Source organism: Lathyrus oleraceus, chromosome 7 (genome assembly GCF_024323335.1).
Source record: "Lathyrus oleraceus cultivar Zhongwan6 chromosome 7, CAAS_Psat_ZW6_1.0, whole genome shotgun sequence".
In the NCBI taxonomy this organism is placed as follows: Eukaryota; Viridiplantae; Streptophyta; class Magnoliopsida; order Fabales; family Fabaceae; genus Lathyrus; species Lathyrus oleraceus.
The window spans coordinates 301347069-301367591 of NC_066585.1; the positions used below are offsets into that span (position 1 = coordinate 301347069).

The 20523-nt window shown below is 36.2% G+C and overlaps 4 protein-coding genes across 6 annotated transcripts in view; 1 reads left to right on the plus strand and 3 right to left on the minus strand.

The window, feature by feature from the left end:
- The window catches only part of LOC127101641 (ferredoxin, root R-B2), a 56558-nt gene that overhangs the window by 4475 nt on the left and 31560 nt on the right, over positions 1 to 20523 (minus strand). Inside the window, exon 1 of one of the 2 annotated variants that reach the window (XM_051039107.1) lies at positions 8658 to 8811. The exons of the other annotated variant lie outside the window; for it this stretch is intronic. The gene's annotated coding sequence lies outside the window, so the exon portion shown is untranslated. Of the gene's footprint in view, positions 1 to 8657; positions 8812 to 20523 lie in introns of those variants that run through there. 2 annotated transcript variants of the gene reach the window in all.
- Positions 118 to 6776, plus strand: LOC127101632 (heterogeneous nuclear ribonucleoprotein Q). The gene is made up of 8 exons (XM_051039090.1): positions 118 to 778; positions 867 to 983; positions 1160 to 1300; positions 1500 to 1673; positions 5154 to 5361; positions 5447 to 5619; positions 6208 to 6293; positions 6466 to 6776. Exons 1-8 carry the CDS (start codon positions 455 to 457, stop codon positions 6629 to 6631), a joined length of 1389 nt encoding a protein of 462 aa, XP_050895047.1. The 5' UTR covers positions 118 to 454; the 3' UTR covers positions 6632 to 6776.
- LOC127101634 (pentatricopeptide repeat-containing protein At4g01400, mitochondrial) lies at positions 8974 to 10488 on the minus strand. Its single transcript, XM_051039093.1, has one exon. The coding sequence runs from the start codon at positions 10439 to 10441 to the stop codon at positions 9077 to 9079; it is 1365 nt and encodes a 454-aa protein (XP_050895050.1). The 5' UTR covers positions 10442 to 10488; the 3' UTR covers positions 8974 to 9076.
- On the minus strand, positions 17231 to 19115 carry LOC127101639 (DNA polymerase II subunit B4). Of its 2 annotated transcripts, XM_051039101.1 has the most exons (4): positions 18820 to 19115; positions 18463 to 18581; positions 17562 to 17672; positions 17231 to 17507 (listed from the first exon to the last, which is right to left on the minus strand). In XM_051039101.1, the coding sequence occupies exons 1-4, from the start codon at positions 18975 to 18977 to the stop codon at positions 17473 to 17475; spliced, it is 423 nt and encodes a 140-aa protein (XP_050895058.1). In that variant the 5' UTR covers positions 18978 to 19115; the 3' UTR covers positions 17231 to 17472. The 2 variants fall into 2 exon arrangements, with proteins under 2 accessions (XP_050895058.1, XP_050895056.1); XM_051039099.1 differs by having other exon boundaries at positions 17231 to 17672; positions 18820 to 19113.

Sequence of the window (20523 nt, forward strand, 5' to 3'; positions counted from 1 at the left end):
TCCACTTTGCTCATCGCTTGGTTCTTCATTTGTCTCTCTAATCTTTGTAATGTGTTTCGTCTTCATCCGTGATTGTTCATGGTGATTGAGCTTTGGATATTTCTGAGGTTTCGTTTCATTGAGGTATATTTGTTACTTTTCTTACTGCTCAAAGGTAGCTTTTGGAATCAGAGCATTTGTTTTGTTCTCTTTCTCTTGCGTTGATAGATTTTGTGCTTTAGATTTGAATTTGAGATTTGAAGAGAAACAACCAGTGATGAAACAGCGGCAAAAATGAATTTGAGATTTACTGCTCAAAGGTGTTGTTTATAATTTGAGATTTACTGCTCAAAGGTGTTGTTTATAATTACATTTTTGCCGCTGTTTCATCACTGGAAAGCATTCTGAGCCTGAAAAGCCAGTTGAATCTGATGAGAAGGTCAACCTTGAAGAAGAAAATGATCCTGAGGAAGAAATGGAAGAAGAGATTGAATATGAAGAAGTAGAAGAAGAGGAGGAAGTGGAAGAAATAGAAGAGGAGGTGGAAGAAGAAGAGGAGGACCCAGAGGAGGTAGAGGAAGAGGAAGAAGAGGAAGAGGAGGAAGAGGAGGAGGAGGAGGAGGAAGTGGAAGGAGACACCGTGCCAACCCAAAACATTGATGATGATGAGAAGAAGAAACATGCTGAACTTCTTTCTCTTCCTCCTCACAAGTCTGAAGTTTACATAGGTGGCATTCCTCTTGATGCTGTAACGGAAGATTTGAAAGATTTTTGTCAGCGTATTGGGGAAGTTGTACAGGTATGCCCGTGCCATTTTTTTTATTGTTCTGTGTATGTGTTTGTTTATATACAATGTCACCCATTGACTTGAAGATTGATGAGAACAGGTTCGAATAATGAAAGGAAAAGATTCTTCGGAGAATAAGGGTTTTGCTTTTGTGCTTTTTAAGAATGTAGAACTGGCTTCTAGAGCCATTGATGAGCTGAATAATACTGAATTTAAGGTAATGTAATAACGTCAGTTCCTAACACTATAGATCATTCTCTTTTGTAGTTGGTAGCTACTTGGGTTCAATTGAACTCTAATATTTCAAAAACTAAAGATGCGTAATGCAAACACTTAATATAATTTGGTATGATATATTCAGTACCTGACTGTATCATTGATCAATTGTCTCAGGGTAAAAAAATAAGATGTTCTACATCTCAAGCAAAAAGTCGTCTTTTTATTGGCAATATTCCTAGAAGCTGGGGCGATAACGATCTAAAAAAGGTTGTGAGTGAGATAGGACCTGGTGTTACCGCTGTTGAATTAGTCAAGGTATGCATTAAGATGTTGTGCATTCCTGTTCCATTTTTAATTGAAAGTTTCTAGTGTTTATTTTTTATGGTCAGATTGTTTTTTTTTAAACTATTGTTATGGAGTTGCATTGGCATCATGCACAACTGCAACTACTTTACTTTAAGTCAGGATATACATTTTCTTAATTAACTGTACTTTGTTCAATCCCTTGACTCAGGATATGAAGAACATTATCAATAACCGCGGTTTTGCTTTTATTGACTATTATAATAATGCATGTGCTGAATATTCAAGGCAAAAGATGATGAACCCAACATTTAAGCTTGGTGACAACTCCCCAACAGTGAGCTGGGCTGACCCGAAAAATGCTGATTCCTCTGCTTCATCTCAGGTTCCAATTCACATGTCTTCCTTATTTTAAGATGTGTTGATTTGATACTTGATACTTGATAGTTATGTTTACTATGAATATACTTTTTTTATTATAATAAAACATTTTCAACTATGATGGAGACAAGAACTTATCATTTAATACATTGGCCTGAATGTGCAAGTGCTGCTTTCTAGTTTTTTAGTTATTAAAGCATAATTTATAACAATAATCCTGATAAAATGGAAAGCATGGGATTGTTTATGAGATATTTGACCTTATGGGATTTGTTTGGTTTGGAAAATAACCCCTACATTCTTTTTCACATTTTATATTCTATAATTCTTAAATACTCTAATGGTTAAATGGAAACTGTTTCTCCTCCAGTGAGAAAGGAACCGTTTCCAACATAATATTCACTTAAACATAACCTACTTGCTCTTATCACCATAAGAGTACAACAACAGTGTTCATTCATTAGTTGGTGTTCTTTTATAGAAGAAATAACAAATAAATATTAGTAAAACAAAATAATACAACAAAAGAGCAGAGTTATTAAATAGCGGCGCCATAGCCGCCATGGTGATTATACATGGCGTTTTTTGGGCTCACCACAATGGTAAATATCAGCCGATATTGTGGGCTTTTCCGCCATAATCAGCTATAATGGCACCACAAAGCGGCCAATATGGCGGGATTTTGGCTCTCCACCATAGACCGCCATCCGCCATCGTCATCGACAACACTGCAAGAGAGGAGACTAAGAAAACCTTAGTAATAGAGGCATGAAAAAGAAATGGAAATGACAGATGAACAAGTCAAAACAGCAAAGCTCTCCTGTCTGATGTTTAAACACTCGAGAGTCTACGCAAAATCGATGGAGGATTGAAAAATCTTAACTCAGGATTGTAGCACGAATCGTAAGATCCTACTAGTAGAAAAAAATATTTATGCATGTATGGTTACATACACAGGCCCAATAATCATATAGAAGTTCATAAGAACAAAATCATAACAATAAATTCATAAGTTCATTATTATAATCATAAGGTTCAAAATCAAAACATAACCATAAAAACTAAGTTCAAATTAAAAACAATCTCTGAGAAGAATATGGAGGGAAAAAACAAAGCTGAGTGGTTGTGTTTAAGGAAGAAGTCGTACTGTTTAGAATAAAAAAGAAGCAATTATGTTTTTAATGTAATAAGGAAGAAGAGAATTTATGGGGCAATAAAAAAGTAATAATATGCTGTAACAATTGCATTTTTTGAGAGAAGGTTGTAATCACGATAAAGGATTATAGGTATGTCATCATGAGAGGAGAAGAGAAGGCTGTTATTCGTGAACTAAAGGAATAATGTACGGCATGTCTCTCTGCATTTCAATTTAAAATAATATAAAAGGGTTTTAATTATGACCCGACCCACTTCAGGCCCATTAAAAAAATTAGGGCTTTTTTCTAAAAAAAACCCAAAAAAGGAGCGCCGCTGAACCTCAGAACTCAAAACGAGGTCAGGAGAGGTTACCATTTTTGTTACATGCGATCCCACCTGAAACGCAGCACGCAGGCATGACAAGGAGGAATACACAAATAAGAAAGGGAACACTGATATAATTATGCAACATTAATACCTCAAAGCCACCCTTATCTAAATCAAACTTCAATTAGTAACCTTCTGAGACAGCTACAGTTTAAAATGAACATTTCCAAAGATGGTAAAATGTGGCGGAACCTCACTAGAAATTAAGGTCGGAGACAGATAAGTAAACTTAAAGTCATACAATTTGCTGCGGTCTTGCATGCAGGGGATGTCTGATATGCCTTCACATGCAGTCATGTGGCTAGTTCCTTTCCAATACTTGGGCCCTTACAGATGAGCACTTCTTATTCCAATGGTAGGTTCTAGTATTTTAAGACTAGGTCAGGCTATTGACTCGGTCAGTCTACTAAGGTCACGAGTAGAACCACATGAACTAATATACTAAATTCATAAGTTAAAGAAGATATTTAGTGTAGCGGCTCTAGTACTTCTACGAGTCCTTGTACGATGGATCATTGTTGTCAACCATGCATTGCATAAAATAGAGGTTTATTAAAATTCCGTTGTGCAACAGTGCTTTAGTGCTGCTATTTGACAACATTTTATACAAAATAGTGTAAAGCGTATCGCAGAACAATAGTGTTTTGTTCACATTAGAACCACTGTTTAACAGCATTGCGTTGGATTGATCCTAGAGCCTGCCTTCTTTCCCACTTTTCATTTATTGTAGCAACACATACTTATACAGCTGGAAAGAGCTTTTTGTTTTTTAAATTCTTTCATTTTATATATTTAATCTCTTAAGGTCCATAACCGTACATGTTAACTCAATAATACAATATTATATTAACAGTACATGTTAACTCAGGAGTTAACAATTATGCATACATCACTATCCCTCTTTTTTTGCCTCTTGTTATATACAGAACTGAAGCGCCACATTTCTTCCCTGCGTTGTGTTTTTTCACTCATTCTTTCTCCTGGCGCTCATTTTCTTGAAAGGATTGTCTCAGCATTTATGTTTTCTTCCTCCATTCTTTTTCGTTCATCATTTCTTCTATCGTACATCATTTTGTATTTACCTTTTCTTTTATTGCACTCTTTTATCTTGAAAGGGATCTGCAGGTCTTTCTTTTCTTTTTTTCATGGACTTATTTTTTTGGATTAACAAAATAAATGAGACCCAGTCGGGTTTTGTTGAACTGCACTGCCTAGTTGCTGTTTTGTCCTATATCATATCCGATCCCACAAACAGCTCAAGTCGGTCATAGCACCTGTTTCCGGTTAGCCTGGCTGGTCTGAGCCAATTTTAAAACATTTGTAGGTTTATTTTGTTGATCAAAGACCGAGATTGTCGAGAACTGGATATTGCGGCTGTGGCTCAGAGGAGACACAATCACTAATATTGGATTGGGTTATAGCCACAGGGGGTGGAAAATCTGCTTGAAATTGTAGCCAGAGGTTGAGAAATTAGGATTCCTGTGGCCAGAGTCAGTGTACAGTCAATAGGAAGAGTCACAAGACAGAGACACCGTAGGAGAGGAGTTACAGAGTTACAGGCATTTGAAACTTGGTAGCAGAACAGTGGCTGGATATGGTTACAGAGAATGGTACTGCTCTTAGTCATGATACCTTGTTATAGAGAGCCTGAAGAAGAGAGATTTGCATGTGGGAGAAATAGTGTTTTTAGCTTTGACACAGGCCATCTGAAGGCCTTGAGTGCATTAGCAAGCCAACAACTAATCAAAGATTAGTTGTAGAAACTAATTAACAGCTACGGATTACATTACTACAGTTATTATATGGATTACTAATATTATAACATGCGCTTAACTATGCTACTGAATCTTGATTCTAGACTACTGGTACTAGCTATTGAATTTGTGTCTGACTGTTTCTATCCTAGATGCATTACTTTGTACACATTGAATATAGTGAATTCTTAAACATGCATAAACAGGTAAAGGCAGTATATGTGAAGAACCTTCCTAAGAATGTAACTCAAGAGCAGTTGAAGCAGCTTTTTGAACACCATGGGAAGATCACAAAGGTGGTTCTTCCACCACCAAAATCTGGTCAGGAAAAGAACAGAATCGGCTTTGTTCATTTTGCAGAGCGATCAAATGCTATGAAAGCACTAAAGAATACTGAAAGATATGAATTAGATGGTAACATTATTATTTGTTAAATATCTACATTTTAAAACTTATGTAACTGTTGCAAATATTGATTAGGTTTATTCTAAGTTTTCAGGTCGAATGTTAGAGTGTTCTCTAGCAAAGCCACAGGCTGATCAGAAGGCTGTAGTAACAAATACACTGAATCAAGGATTGCTTCCAAGTTATCCACCACATATTGGTTATGGTTTGGTTGGTAATCCCTATGGTGCACTTGGTGCTGGATATGGTGCTCCTGGTCTTGCACAGGTGATCCGTGCTTTTTTGATTATATATTCTTTAATTGTTGAGACACGAAGCTACTCTTATGTGGTTTTCATTGTGTTACTGGTGACATTAAACATTACTATTCAATGGATCAATGACATTATAGTCTTACTGCATGCATACCTCTTTTCCATATTTGACACTCCTTCTCGTCCTTGTTATAAGAGAATACAACAAAATCGGACAGACTGTATAATTTCCTTTTAACTAGTTAGTGCTAATTTATTTTCCAAAAATATGCTTATTATGTATTAATGCTTCCACTTGCATGGGGAATGTTGAATTTAGTGAAAATAAAAATAAAATAAAATGGGAGTATTCACAACTAATACACTTCAAAATTGTATTTTGTTTCTCACACTAAAAACCAAAGTGTCTTATAAATAAGAGTATATATTAAATTTCATTAGTAGTCAACTAGTCATGTACATCAGACTTATCAGTATCATGCTACATACATGAAGTGTTTTTACATGGAAGGTGGTAAATGTAATATATGCCATTGATTTATTCTTACATTCACCATATATTAATCTGAGATTCTGATGATTGGAGTTGGATCTTTTACAGCCTTTGATGTATGGACCCGGTCAAACTCCCGCTGGAATGGCCATGATGCCGATGCTTCTGGCTGATGGACGCATTGGATATGTCTTGTAAGTAGAACTGCAAATGGCTGCTCTGAGAATTACACTTATAGCGTGTCATATCATGACATTTAGCATATTGGTAGATATTGTTGCAATGGTGGTTTGTAAGTGAAAAAAAGTTCTGATGGCTACCTAGTTTCTTGAAACCCAGACCCTAAGAATGTATTTTCTTCTGCAGGCAACAGCCAGGATTGCCTCCACAAACCCCGCCTTCACATCAAAGAGGTGGCAGGAGTAGTGGCAGCGGCAGTAGTGGTGGGAGTGGCAGCAGGAATACGGGCAGTTCAAGTAAGGGAAGGCACAACAATGATAATGGTCATGGGCGAAGATACCACCCTTATTAGCCTGTCTTTGACTTTATTTATTTTATCATTGTGGGATGATATAGTATTGTTTTTCATTAAATATTTACTATTTATCTGCAAGTTCAGTCTTGATTACATTCATGATTTCAGGGAGTTTTAATGTATGACTTCTTTTAAGATTTTAGGGTCGATCGTGCAAACCTACAGCCATTGCGTAGAAAAACTTTTACATTCATTGAACGTTTTGGAGTAGAATCAAATGTTTTTCTTGTAATTCACATTCATCCAATAGCTATTGGAGACTAATCTTATATAGGGTCGACAATAAAATCCATTAAGACAATATCCATTCGATTAATCCATTAATTAATGCCTACAATCCATAAAAATTTTACCCCATACTTCTACACTTATTCCCATACTTATATTTTTAATTAATTAATTATTTTATTTTCTATTATTCACTTGAGAATTTTGAAAAATTACACTCTTACAAAAGTACACTCTTAGATTTTGTGTTGTTCAGGAACCAAACATGTATGTAGTTGGAGAATTGATGATCTTGAACGATGGTGTTGATCTTTGTCACGACAACGCGAGGTGGATCCGTATTTCAACTTCCTAATAAGTTAAAGATTCAAGATCAGTGTAGTGAAAATAGATATCATATAATGTACCTTGTTCTTTGCGTATGAATTGATTTTAAATAGATCAGTGGAGTGTAGGCATGACAATAGAGTGCGACATGGTAAGTTTGAGCATTATCAATCCCATCTCTGCCTCCTCGCTCCCGTCCAGTATCAACGGGAACATCACCTTCTCCCTGAAGTTTAGCATTAGGATCCATAGGGGTATCAGTAGGACGACATCCATTCATTCATGTTTCTTTCAACAGGTCTAAAATGCATTTCTGCTGTGAAACCATAATACCATTCTTTGGCCGAGCAACCATCGTACCTAAAAAATATCTCATGAATCCCAAGTCCTTAATTTCAAAGTCTACTGTCAATTTCTCTTTTACTCTTGACATTTCCACTGTATCGTCTCCAGTAAGGATAATATCATCAACATAAACAATCAGGGCATCAATTTTTCCATTGTGAGAGAACTTTGTGAACAAGGTGTGGTCAACCTGCTCTTGGATGTACCCTTGTTTTTTCATGGACCGAGTGAATTTTTCCAAATAAATCTCTATGGGACTATTTTAATCCATACAAAGACTTATTTAGTTTACACACATTTGATCCAAATTTGTTTTAAAAACCAGGAGGAATGTCCATATATACTTCTTCTTTTAGATCTCCATTAAGGAATACATTCTTAACATCTAACTGATGTAGGGACCAATGCAGGTTAGCAGCAAGAGATAAAAGAATTTTGATAGTGTTCAATTTTGCAACAGGAACAAATGTCTCTTAAGTAATCTATATCATAGGTCTGAGTGAAACCTTTAGCCACCAAACGAGTCTTGTACCTTTCAATTAACCAATATGAATTATATTTAAAGTAAACACCCATTTGCATCCAATTGTCTTCTTGTCATCTGATAGTGACGTAACACTCGAAGTTTTATTCTTTTCGAGAGCTTTTATCTCCTCAAGTACAACTTCCTTCCACTTTGGAATTTCTAGAGCAACCTATACACTTTTTGGAATTTTTACACTAGACAACTTTAATTTAAAGGCAAACATAGATGAAGACAAATTTGAATATGATATAAAATTGGACAATGTGGTGTTTAGTGCAAGATCTGACAAGTTTTATAATGACAACAAGATCTGTTATATCAGGATACAAAATACGACTCTAAAAAACAAAGATAAATTACCTTTCCTTTTGTTAGGAGGTTGATCATTCCCCGGTTCAAATTTATGGCAGTGTTGAGATGTGGACTCGTCCCTTCCTTTATGGTGTTTTTTCACAAAAACTTTTCCTTTTCTTTTATTGCACTCTTTTATCTTGAAGGGTATAGTAATAGCATAACTAGTTGAGATAAATTGCAGAGTATATTAATAATAGTAAAATCTATATTAAAGAAAAAGTGATGAAGAATGGAAGAGCTTACAGAGGAGAAGACGGTGGTGGTTGCGTTGGTTAGAGATGGAAGCGGAAAAAACGAAGTGAGAGAGAGTGATGGGTTTTAGGTTCTATTTATTTATTTTTATTATTATTATTTTATTGGGCGTAATAAATAAATAAATAAATAAATAAATAGTATAGTTGTTTGTTGTTGGAACGAAGGAATATGTTTAACCCACCCACCCACAGATTCGCTACTCGCCGCCAAACCATTGCTTCACACATTTTATCTATAACATTTAAGAAAATGTTGCAGAGATAAAATGTTGCAACATGTCATATATGTACTAGTGTTCTTCTAGTAAGAAAGAATCAAATGATATTCTCACCTGTAATGTAACCGAATACAAATATCTTACATGGATGACAAACGCAAGCTTGTCGGTTTTATATTACAAAAAAAGTTTAAAACTGTCGCGCCTTAGCCCGTATCTTCCTAATCAAGTAGTCTTCCAAACCAATGCCAGCATCCACAATTCTAGTATCACCTTTGATTTCAATCTTAAGAACTTCCTCCAAAACACCACCAATTCTCACATCCTCCTCCTCCACTTCACATATTTGAGGTACCACAATCATCCAAGTATCCTTATGAGGAGCTTCCCCATGGTCTAGCGAACTCGTGAGAACTCCACAGGCTTCCTCAACCCTACCAACATTGCAAAAACCATTCACCAAAGCATGGATGACAGCAAAGTGTGGAGAAAAACCTTTGGAAAGCATTTCCTCCACATACTGCCTTGCCTCATCAAACATTCCCAAATGACACAAACCATTTACCAAAGTCCTATAAGAAACCAAATTCGGCAAACACCCATTCGGCCGCATATCATCGATAACCTTGCAAGCATCACGAGCTCGCCCTTCTCTACAAAACCCTAATATAACCGTATTGTAATGAACTATATCAGGATTACACCCTTTAACCTTCATCCTACAAAGAAGCTTATAAGCTTCCCTAAGCTTCTTCTTCCTACACAAACTATTCAACAAAGTAGTATAAGTCAAAGAATCAGGAACAAACCCTTTATTCAACATATCCTCCAAAAGATCAACAGCTCCATTAACTTGACTCTTCCTACACAAAGCTTGCATCAAAATCCTATAAGACTCAATATCAGGAACAACATCTCTCTTAAACATTTTGTTAAACAGTGTGTATGCAATACTGATGTCACCATTAAGACAAAAAGCCCGCATGAGAATGTTATACGATCTAGTATCAGGAGCCACACCATGTCTATGAGCATCCTTAAAGAGATCGAAAGCGGGTCGAACATAATTCCGGCGAGAAACGAGAATCTCAAGAATGCGGTTAAGGTGTTTGGTTAAAGGTCTGATATTGAATTGAAGCATGGTGTAGAATGTGTTGAGGGCTTTGTCAGGTAAATTGGCTTCGCCGTAGATTTTGATTAGGTAAGAGAAGAGGGTGGGGGTAATGGGTTGGGATTCGGATTTGAGGCGACGGAGCAGATCGTCGAGGAGAGAGAAATGTTTGGAGCGACCGAATTTGAGAATGAGAATGAGGTAGGTGGAGTAGTTGTGGCGGAAATTGGGTTGGAGAGAAGCGTAATCGAAGATTTCTTTGGCGAGAAGAGGGTCTGATTGGGAAGCAATGAGTTTCTGGACTCTGGTTGGAGAACCGATTGGAGAAGAAGAAGAAGAAGAATGGAATTGGTGTTGCAGTGAAGAAGAAGAAGATGATGAGAATACGCCATTTGAAGCAATGGTTCTTAGATTTTTTGATAACACTGTAAACGATCGGTGCATCGTTTTTTCAGATAACTGACAACAGAGTGAATGAGTGAATGAGTGAATGAGTGTTTGTTTCGGTGTGCGTGAGCCGAACTACGGTAGCTCTGATTCTCGTTCCAGACGAGATACGTAGGCATAGGATGCGATATCCTAGCGAGCCCTCTCCCCTCTTATCCCACCTGTGTTGTTTCAGTGTGTGTGTGTGATGTTTGTGAGCAGTGTAGCAACCTTATCCTATCTTTTAGAGCGTGGATCCCGTCGAGTACGACGGATGCGTATGGGTGCTAATACCTTCCCTACGCATAACCGACTCCCGATCCCATTCTCTTTGGTCGCGAGACCATGTTCTTTCCAGGTTTACTTCGAGCGTTTCCTTTCCCTCTTTTAGAATAAATAACGCACGGTGGCGGCTCTGTGTTGTTTTGTTTTAGCCCGCCGGTTATTTTTCGCGGATGCGACACTAGGTAGAATAGGTAGAATGAAACTCTTAACTTAAATAATTACATGTTTATATATAAAATAAATTACATCAAATGAGTCAAATGTATTTCTTTGATGATATGACATTTTGTCATGTATTTGTAGTTTTATAAATCTCAAGAGTGCATTGATAAATGGATGTATGAAGAATTAATACAAATCTTTATAAGGTAAAATAAAACTATATTACACTACTTACTACTAATTTTACTATCTTTTTATCTAAAAAAATTCTAATTTGAGAGTCTTACATTTTTTCTTTACCATGGAAAACAATTGCAGGGAAAAAGAAAATACTTCGTATAAAGATTTCATGTTCGACATTCCTCTTAATAGTACTTTGTATGCTTTAATATAATTTTGAATATCTTTGTTTATCATTTTCAAAGTATAATAATATTATTTTTAATGCTACATACAATAGAAATCTCATAAAAAGAAAAATTTACATTTAATTTTCTTTGATGTGTGCATTAAAAAAAGCGGGCAGACGAGAGAGATAGAGAAAGAGAGTAAAGGGAATATTGATATAACATGATATTTATTCATAGGGGATTTTGGTAAACAATACGAAAGTGGTTTTTCCATAAAAGAAAGATGAATATAGGGGATTTTGGTAAGCAATACGAAAGTGGTTTTTCCATAAAAGAAAGATGAATATTTATGATTATTACCGTTGCATTCGATCATGATTTTGGTAAAAAATACGGGCATCATTACAAACAGACATTTCCAAGGGATCATATATATATTTAGGATGGAAGACTTAATTTAGAACTCTTACCATTTTTAAAGTATAATAATATTATTTTTAATATGACGTACAATAGAAATCTCATAAAATAAACAGACATTAATTTTTCTCCGCTGTGCGCATTAAAAAAAAGTGGACAGACGAGCACGGGAGTGCCCGTCTGAACGCTAGTGTGTTATAAAATTAATTAGAAACAATATTATCTATATGTGTAATTTATACTAAAATATGGATTCTAATTATAAATAAATGGGATAATAATATGATAAAATTAATCAATTTTTATTAGCGGTTAAGAAAACTAATTATTATTTAATAGTGAGAGCTTATTGGGAGATGATTTATTTAGGATTCACAATGTATAATAATGTATTATTTATAACACTTTCTTTTAAATATTTATAGAATCTATGTCTCGTTATAATTTTATTAAAAAAAATTTAGTGAAAAAATATAATTAAAAAAAACTACAATATTCTTCTGTAATAATTAATTTAAGATATATTTATTTATCCTCCTCAACTAAACGATCTTCTCTTCGATAATGAATGTCAATCTTGTGTATTAGTTGGTTAAAAGTTCTATTTAGAAGTGAGTTCATATAGTGTTAAAACTTTTACATGATTTGACGAAGTTTTTGTTGTGGGTTTTTTCACATATCTCCATGAAATGGTTCTGACACCACAAATAAACAAGTAATATGTTTGTGATCTGGCATTACAAGGATCTGACAAGAAGCATGCATCTCTAAGGTAACAAAGTATATGTTTGACTCTATTCTTGTTTCGTATTGGATCCAAAAATGGAGTGAAGATCGAAAGTGATGGTGATTTTGAGCTTCCGACACAGTGGAGAAGGGGTTGACCTACAAGGTTAGCACTTTAACACTCAAGTCAATATGTGAGGGAGAATAGTGAATTAAAATTGAACTTGGCGCCTTCTCTAGATATAGCAGAGAGTAACAAACTCGCTATTTGTTAAGAATAAAATATGGAGAGTCGTTGGATGTGAATGCAGTGGAAATCCTTTGTGATTATCAAGAGGAGAGTCCTTGTGTGCTGAAAATATTATGGAAGGATTGCAATTCCTTCAGGGTGGTCGATCGAGGTCAATATGATCGGCCCAAAACAGTTTCCCCTTAAGCATCTGTCTATGCATAGCAAGGCAAGGGTTTCTTACTTCAGCCTCAGCTATCGACCACCCTTGCATCTACGCTAGGAAGAGTAAAAGGAAATGTTCTCATTTCTTGGGGATTCACGCATTTAATGCGCCATATTTCAAACTTCTCTTCGTAAGTGTTATCATTACGAATCATGGGGACTGAAATACTCAAGTATTACGTGCGAGTGATTTGGTGCATTTGAAATGGTATTGCTTATTTTTGCAAGCTAGAGTATATTCTTGAAGAGTCAGTGTCACTTTTCTTTGCGTCATTTTCTCAATTTAACTGTTATCTTCTTCTTTGACATTTCACTTTTCTGCATCAGAAAAGTTAATGCATTATGAATAAAAAAAATCACAGAAATGTGCAAAAAAATCCTAGAAGATTGTTATATCTTCTTGGGTGGACCTTGTCTACTCTTCTATCGTTTTTGTCTTTGCCAAAGATAGGAATCTTGATGGAGATTTTCTTGAAGTTGGTCCATCTTCGCATTGGGGTGTATTAACCCCCCAAACAATGATGAAATGATATGTAGTGAGTATGGAGATTGTGTCGTTCCATTTTATGAATACATTTTCTCCATTTTGGATCTCCATCTTACTTTCACCACTTTTGAGATAAGATTTCTTAAGCACCTGATGGCTCATTCACAACTTCACCCAGGAAGCTAGGCATATGTGAAATTATACCAATATTGGTGTGAATACTTACAGGGAAAGCCTTTTGTGACCCTTTTTTTTCTTCTCTTTCAATGTCATTATGGTACTACGACCCAATCATAAAGTAAAGGGTTAATTTCTCTGACGTCAAATGTTCGAGACTTTGGGGTTCTTCCTGAGTTGCAACCTTTCTAGTATCATTTCTTTTTTGTTACCCCTATCAACCTATACACCCACACTTTGGTATATGTCGTTATGACCAGGTGGAAGATAGATGCACTGAGTTGTTCCCTAAGTATTGGACGGAAACCTGCTTACTTATGGGAAATGGGGTATATGTTTATAAAGAGGGGGACCTTACTATTGGATATATGTATTAGAAGAAATGGGTGATAAGATTCATCGGCGACTTGGGTTACCTTGGTGGCGGCATACCCTCGGACGACGCTGATCGAAAACGCTTGTAGTGTCTCATTGATGTTCAACTGCTGATGGAGGCCCGTTCTCGGGAAGAAAGAATAGTTATTTTTGGTAAGCTTTGGAAACTCTTGGCTTCTTTGTTTGTAGTTTTTCTTACTCTTTAAGTGTTTGCTTGATCATGGTTGTGTGCAGATTTAATGAAGGATGAAGTACAAATTTGGCTTATAAGGCGGGGAATATGGTCGACAGGGAGTGACACCGCTTTTAATACTCTTCTGAGGTTACAAAGTGTGTCGGGTCTTCCATCCTGTTCATTGACAACGGGGTTGGGCTCACGTTCCTCTAAAAACTGCCAGACTCCTTCTTCAAAAGAGGATCATCACATTTGGCCAATTTGTCTAGGCCTGCTTTGGAGGAAGAATTGGTGACTCTGCCTCGGTATACTCTGTGTGCTTCTTCCACTTTGGCCCTTGGTGGAGTTGGTTAATGGGAAGCTATTTGGTTTAATCAGTAACATGCTGAGAATCCATGGTCAGAAAAGAGTGTGCATAGCGTAACGCTTCTGTGGGATCTGTACCTGCACGAAATACAAATAACTTCTACTTTTCTTAGTGAGATAAATGACGTTTTGGCCCCATCAATGCCCTTGGCTCTCTGTCTGGTCAGGTGACTCGTCTAGTGAGAATTGTGGAAAGGAAGGACCAAGCTCAAGTTGTTGATCAGAGAAATTTATTGTCTACTTAAATATCTATTTCAGCAACTCAAAGAGGATTGGAGTCTCTGTGGCTTGAGAATGCTTCTCTGACTCAGGGTCTGGATGACTATGCATCCTCCAGTGTTAAGGCAGTTTCACAATCTTTTAAGAATGCTTTGTAAAAATTGGATCACTTCCATCATCCTATAGTTATCTTGAGGGAGAAGATTTGATTGGATCAGGGGCTCAAAGATATAGAGATTGTCTCTCTGCTGGAATAGCCATGCCACCCACTTTTTTTTGTATTGTATGCTGAGTACTTTTTAATTGAATAATATATGTGTATATATTAACTTATTTGGAGTGAGTGATTTTTTTTTACCTCCATGAGGTGTATTTTTATGATCATGAGTGCATGGCTCTATATCTTGTACGAACTTACAAGGTCTTCCATCAAAGTTTATTGGATGTCATAGGGGTCGTTTCCGGCCAAGGGTCGATTCCCCTCCGCCCCAGGTGAAAAACTGATTCGGGGTAAACGTGTGGCCAAACCACTGTGGCCTCTAGAATGGTTAGCTGCCCTTAATCAGAATTACTAGCCTGAAATGCATGGCCACCTTTCTTCTTCCAATTAGGAGGTTTGACATTTAGCTTCCAACAAGTTTCACGTGTATGTCATTCGCGCTTGTAGTGATCATACCAAAGAACTTTATCTGACTTTTTTTCCTCGTCAAGGTTCCTAGTAGCCAGAGTTGAGACTTCAGATTCAGAGCTTCATGGTGTCTTGCCTAACATAATTCCTTGTTGTACCTCATCCCTTCTTATTTCTGCAAAAGTTTCACGAAGAGTTGACAATGACATTTTTTCTAAAACTCTACCTCTTACCTCATCAAGGTCTTTATTGATCCAAGCAAGAAACATGAATACACAATCATTTTCTTGCCTCTTGTGAAACAAAACATTGTCTTTTGTACACCTCAAATTATCATCATAACAAAGATCCAACTCTTGCCACAGTGCCAACATCTCATTATAATAAGCAGTTACACTCATGTCACCTTGTTTCGCATACCATAACTTTGATTTTAAACCAAAAATTTGGGAGGAGTTTTGAATATCATAGTAAGTTTCCTTAACAACTTACCTATTCCAGTTTCCATAGAGCTTACCATCCACACAATAATCAAGGAGTTTTCATACTTTTATTATTTGTAACGAGTGTCTCATGTTGCCGGTTCAGCTATTGCTCCTATTAAGAATACAAGTTTACCTTTGTTATCCAATACCAATTGAACAATTTTAGCCCATTCATTGCGGTTGTTCGTCATGGTTGGATCCGATGTAGGCTTGTGCTGGGGAAGGCCACATGTTGTTATTCGCCATATGAGGCTAAACGAGTATGTGAAGCGAGTCGGGTAAGAAAGCGGAGCAAACAATTTTTTTACGGTAACCCCTAATCCAATGCTCTGATACCATATTGAAAAAAATAGATAAAAATTATTGTTTTTTTTCTCAACATTAACTGATTTATATAGTGAAGATACAATTATTACACGAAGAATAAAAAAAATATTAAATAAAATAATAAAATCGGTAATAAAATATTTTTCATATATATATATATATTAAAAAGAACAACTTAATTTAAGGAAAAAATCACCTAAACAAACTAACGCATACTTTTTCAATTAGTTTTCTAACACAATATTTTTAATTTTTGTATAGACATGGTGATGTGGCATGCGATATTCATGCTCTAAGGATAAATTTCTAAAATTTCAAGGTAGTAGTTCGTAGATTTTTTAGAGTCACGTGGTAATATAGAAAATTCATTGGCTATCATGCCAAGATTGCAAACCACAGTTAAACGATAATAAACACAATTATTAGTCATAATGTTTTCCTTCATTTTTTCTATAATTTTTTTATGTTACTTTAACAATTATTTTGCTTTTAAATTATGGTAATTTAATTTTTTGTAATATTGCGAATATTAAAAAGATAAATATGAATAAAATGTTAATATGTAAGATAAAATTATAAGATTTAATACGATTTTTTTAGAGTTGCAACTTTAAAATTAAAATTGAATGAGTTGCTTCAAAATGATGTAGTAAAATAAAATCCACAAAACAACTCAAAGATGGGTTGCATTAAAGATGCTCTAACGATTAAGAGGGGTGAGAAGCAAACACCTATAATAAAAAATGGACAGGGAAAAGGGAACCATGATACCCAAATTTGAATATACATGGGGCATGTTATACTAGGAAGGTCGTTTTGTGATATCCAATAAATCCACACTAATTTCAAAATTGTATATTGGTTCAACACCTCAATCTTCTACAAGACAAACACCTTATGAAACAAGTTATGGGCATAACCCCCAACTATCATCCATTGGGAGTAAGGTGAGACAAGTTAGAGGAAGTGCAAAGAGAATTGACTGACCGTTATGAGGCCTTAAAAAATCTTCATGATCATTTAGTGTGGCCCAAAGAATGCATGGAGGTTCTTGCATATAAGAAAAGAAAAGAAATGAGTTTCTAAATCGGAGAGTGGGTTTTTTGTCAAGCTAAGGGCATACAGTTAAATTTGTAGTAGCAGTAGTGGCTGTAAAGAGAACCGCACATAGTGAAAGAATGAAACCATCAAGATTTAAGATTTAAGATGTAATATTCTTTCCTAAAAGCTTCCTTCCTTCAGGATTAGTGGAGGCTAGCATTTTACAAACAAAACATGGCTGAAAGCTATATTTGTGACATTAGTACATAGTTGATAAGTACACAACATCCAAGCCACAATGAATCATAAATAAGTTTTACTTGACTCAGTTGTGACTGGTGACTAATGTCATCGCCGGTCATTCCTTTCATTTCATTGGTCATCATCACCCTGATCGCCTTTATCAGATGGTTCACCCTGATCGCCTTTATCAGATGGCTCACCCAGATCCCCTTTTTCAAATGGCTCACCTTTATCAGACAGCTCACCTTCCAACTTTCTTTTCTTTCCCTTCTCATCCCCCTTTCCCTTTGACACCGTCACTTTCTTCCCAGCATTCTTCTTCCTAAACTCTGATAAGCAATAAAGAAAGTGTTAAGGTCTGCCAAATACCGCAGCCACAACAAATGATTCTTCCATATGCCAAGTTAGTACAGACATTAGTCAAATCCAAACAATCACACATACTTTTTCTTATTATATACAAGGGTCCTGTGATATAACATAAATTTCTTTTAAAATCTAAAAAAGTAGTGTCACAAGTGATTCAAAAACGTACTCCAAGAAATTTTCCCAGCCCTCTTTGTAGCTAAAAATCAAATATTATCCACTAGCTGGTCACGCTTGTTAGTGCAGCATAGCACTGAATAACATGCAAGATCATATTTTTCCCCATGCTTAGAGTTGGTGCAACACAGCATAGAACAAGCTCAGTTTTAGGCTTTTAGCTAAGGAATATAAACTTCAGAGTAACTATCTGACCTGGTTTAAAACTTCATGGACACTTTGAATACTCCTAATTATCAACAACAATCCATCCCTTTCCCTACCAAGCGGGGATTAGTCCTAATTACATCCTAATTATTAACCTTCAACATCAACAATAGACAAGCCTTTTTCCACTAAATGAGTATTAGTCCTAATCATACTTTACAAATTTTTGAACTTCTATTGTAGTGAAAATAAGACTAGCATAATCATTAAATACGTAAATGACAACACTTTACCATGTAAGCCTTAAGATATCTACTGAATCATAACTTTACATCACCGGAAGTTAACAAATTAATACTCATAAGAAAGTAAAATATAAATCTCAGCTAGTCTAAAAACATATTCATATCATAAGTAAGTTAAAGTGACCTTCAAGAGAATCTTTCAGAGGGCTAACAAATTCAGTAAACTCAGTTTCTTCAAGAGCTTTGAAAACATCTTCAGCATTGATAATTTGCCTCTTTGACTCCTTACATATATCATTAGCCCTGCACATACAAACAACACCCATCATTGTTCATTTTTTCTACTAAAAAAGTTCCCCTTTTTAAAAATCACCAACGAATCAATCGCCAAAATCCCTTGCGAAATTTCCCCGATTGCCTTCAAAATGTAAACCCTACTTAGAGAAAAAGGGGGTTCAGACCTCAAATTCAGCAAATTAGTTTTTTTTTTTAATTGAGCGCAAATTAGGGATTCAGAGAGAAGGAGAAAAAGGTTACTTACGTAGCGGAAAGGTAGTGGATGAAAATTTTGGCACTTTCGGAGAATGCCAGAAGAGCGTCTTTGTGAACGGAAATGTCTCCGTCGTCGGAGCAAGTGGATAGCTTTTCCTTCACCACGCGGCGTACGATACTTTTGGGAAGCTCCTCCGCCTCTGCCATGGTCAACTTCACTTTTTCGATTTCTAATTGGAACCGGAATTAGGGTTAGAATTAAGGTCTCTATGTTGTGGCTAATAATTAGGCTTGGTTTCCCGCCATATCATCACTTTCAGCTTCATCATAATATAAAGATGGAAAATTTCCATCTTCTTTTGAAAGAAAGGAAAAATACAAATTTTGTGATTTTTTTTTAAATAATCACTTTTTTCATTTTTTTTTAAATAATAAATCTTTCAAAAAAAAATCGAAATAACCACCTTTTAAAATAGATGCATTAGTCATCTGCATTTTAAACCAAGAGGAAACGTCATTGGTGTTGGCGCGGGCTTTAAAAGCAATGCATGGAGCCGCTAGCAACCATGAGGCATATGCATGGGAATTGGTGTATGTATCAATTCATCTGGCGCATATGCATGAGAATTGGTGTATGTGTCAATTCATTTGGCGCATACACCTTAATATTATTATCTTTTTTAATTTTTATTGTTTATTTAATAAATAATGAAATAGAATATTATAAAAAAATTTATTCATGATATAATAAAAGTTATATGGGATTGACAAAAATTTAATGACCGATCCGATCGAAACGTCCCCCTATTCCACATCCAGGTGCTTTAGTTTGTCTTCGAGGTCTCCCACGATTTTCATAAGGTGTTTGGGGTCTTTGTGTGCTGACCTGATCCAATGATGGATGGTGTGAAGGTTCGACGGAAGTTCCAACGGTATTTGATAGATGTGTCATCATTTGTTCCCAATAGCCGGGGGGCTCTGGCCAACGACGCTTCCGTAATTTAGTTCGGTGTCCATGTTGTCGTAGTTGGGTCAATGTGGTTGGGTGAATTATGGACGGTATAGTTGCCCGAATTAGGACATTGAATCGTTTTGGAAACGAAGCAATGGTTCTTGAGGTGTATTATAGTTAAACAATGGTTGGGTGTTTTAGTGATGGGATGTTTGGGTGGTCATTAATGAGGGGCTACGATGGAGTGACCTATATGAATCATTTGGGCTATAGACGGTTGTGATTGATGTGGATGGTTGTTGGTGGATAAGGTTTGATTCTTGGTTTTGTGGTTGGGTGGGTGACATGAATGGATTGCGAGGTTGGGTGTTTGGTTGTTAGGTGGGTGGCATGAATGGGTTGCGAAGTTAGGTGTTTGGTTGTTGGGTGTATGTGGTAGGGTGATGGTGTGAGGTTGATTGTTGGGTTTGAGTGGTTTGACATTGGTGTTGGACGGGGACTTGTTGTTGGGTGTATGATGACGAAGCTAGTTGACGTGGCTCAATCAAATACCGTGGCTCAGACACAAATTGTTGTGTTATTACCGACCTAAACCATGCCATATATTGTTGAGTTGGTCTAGCACCATGTATGACTGATTCATTTAAGATGTGTTGTCATCGATTCCTCCAATGACGACACATCTCTTTTGCGAAGTCTCTCTAGTCGGAATAATCCCATTGGGCATTGACTCTTTTTTTATGCGAATCTCCCAAACACGTCGGAGGTTCTGGAATCTGTTGCTGCATGCCGAACTGCAGT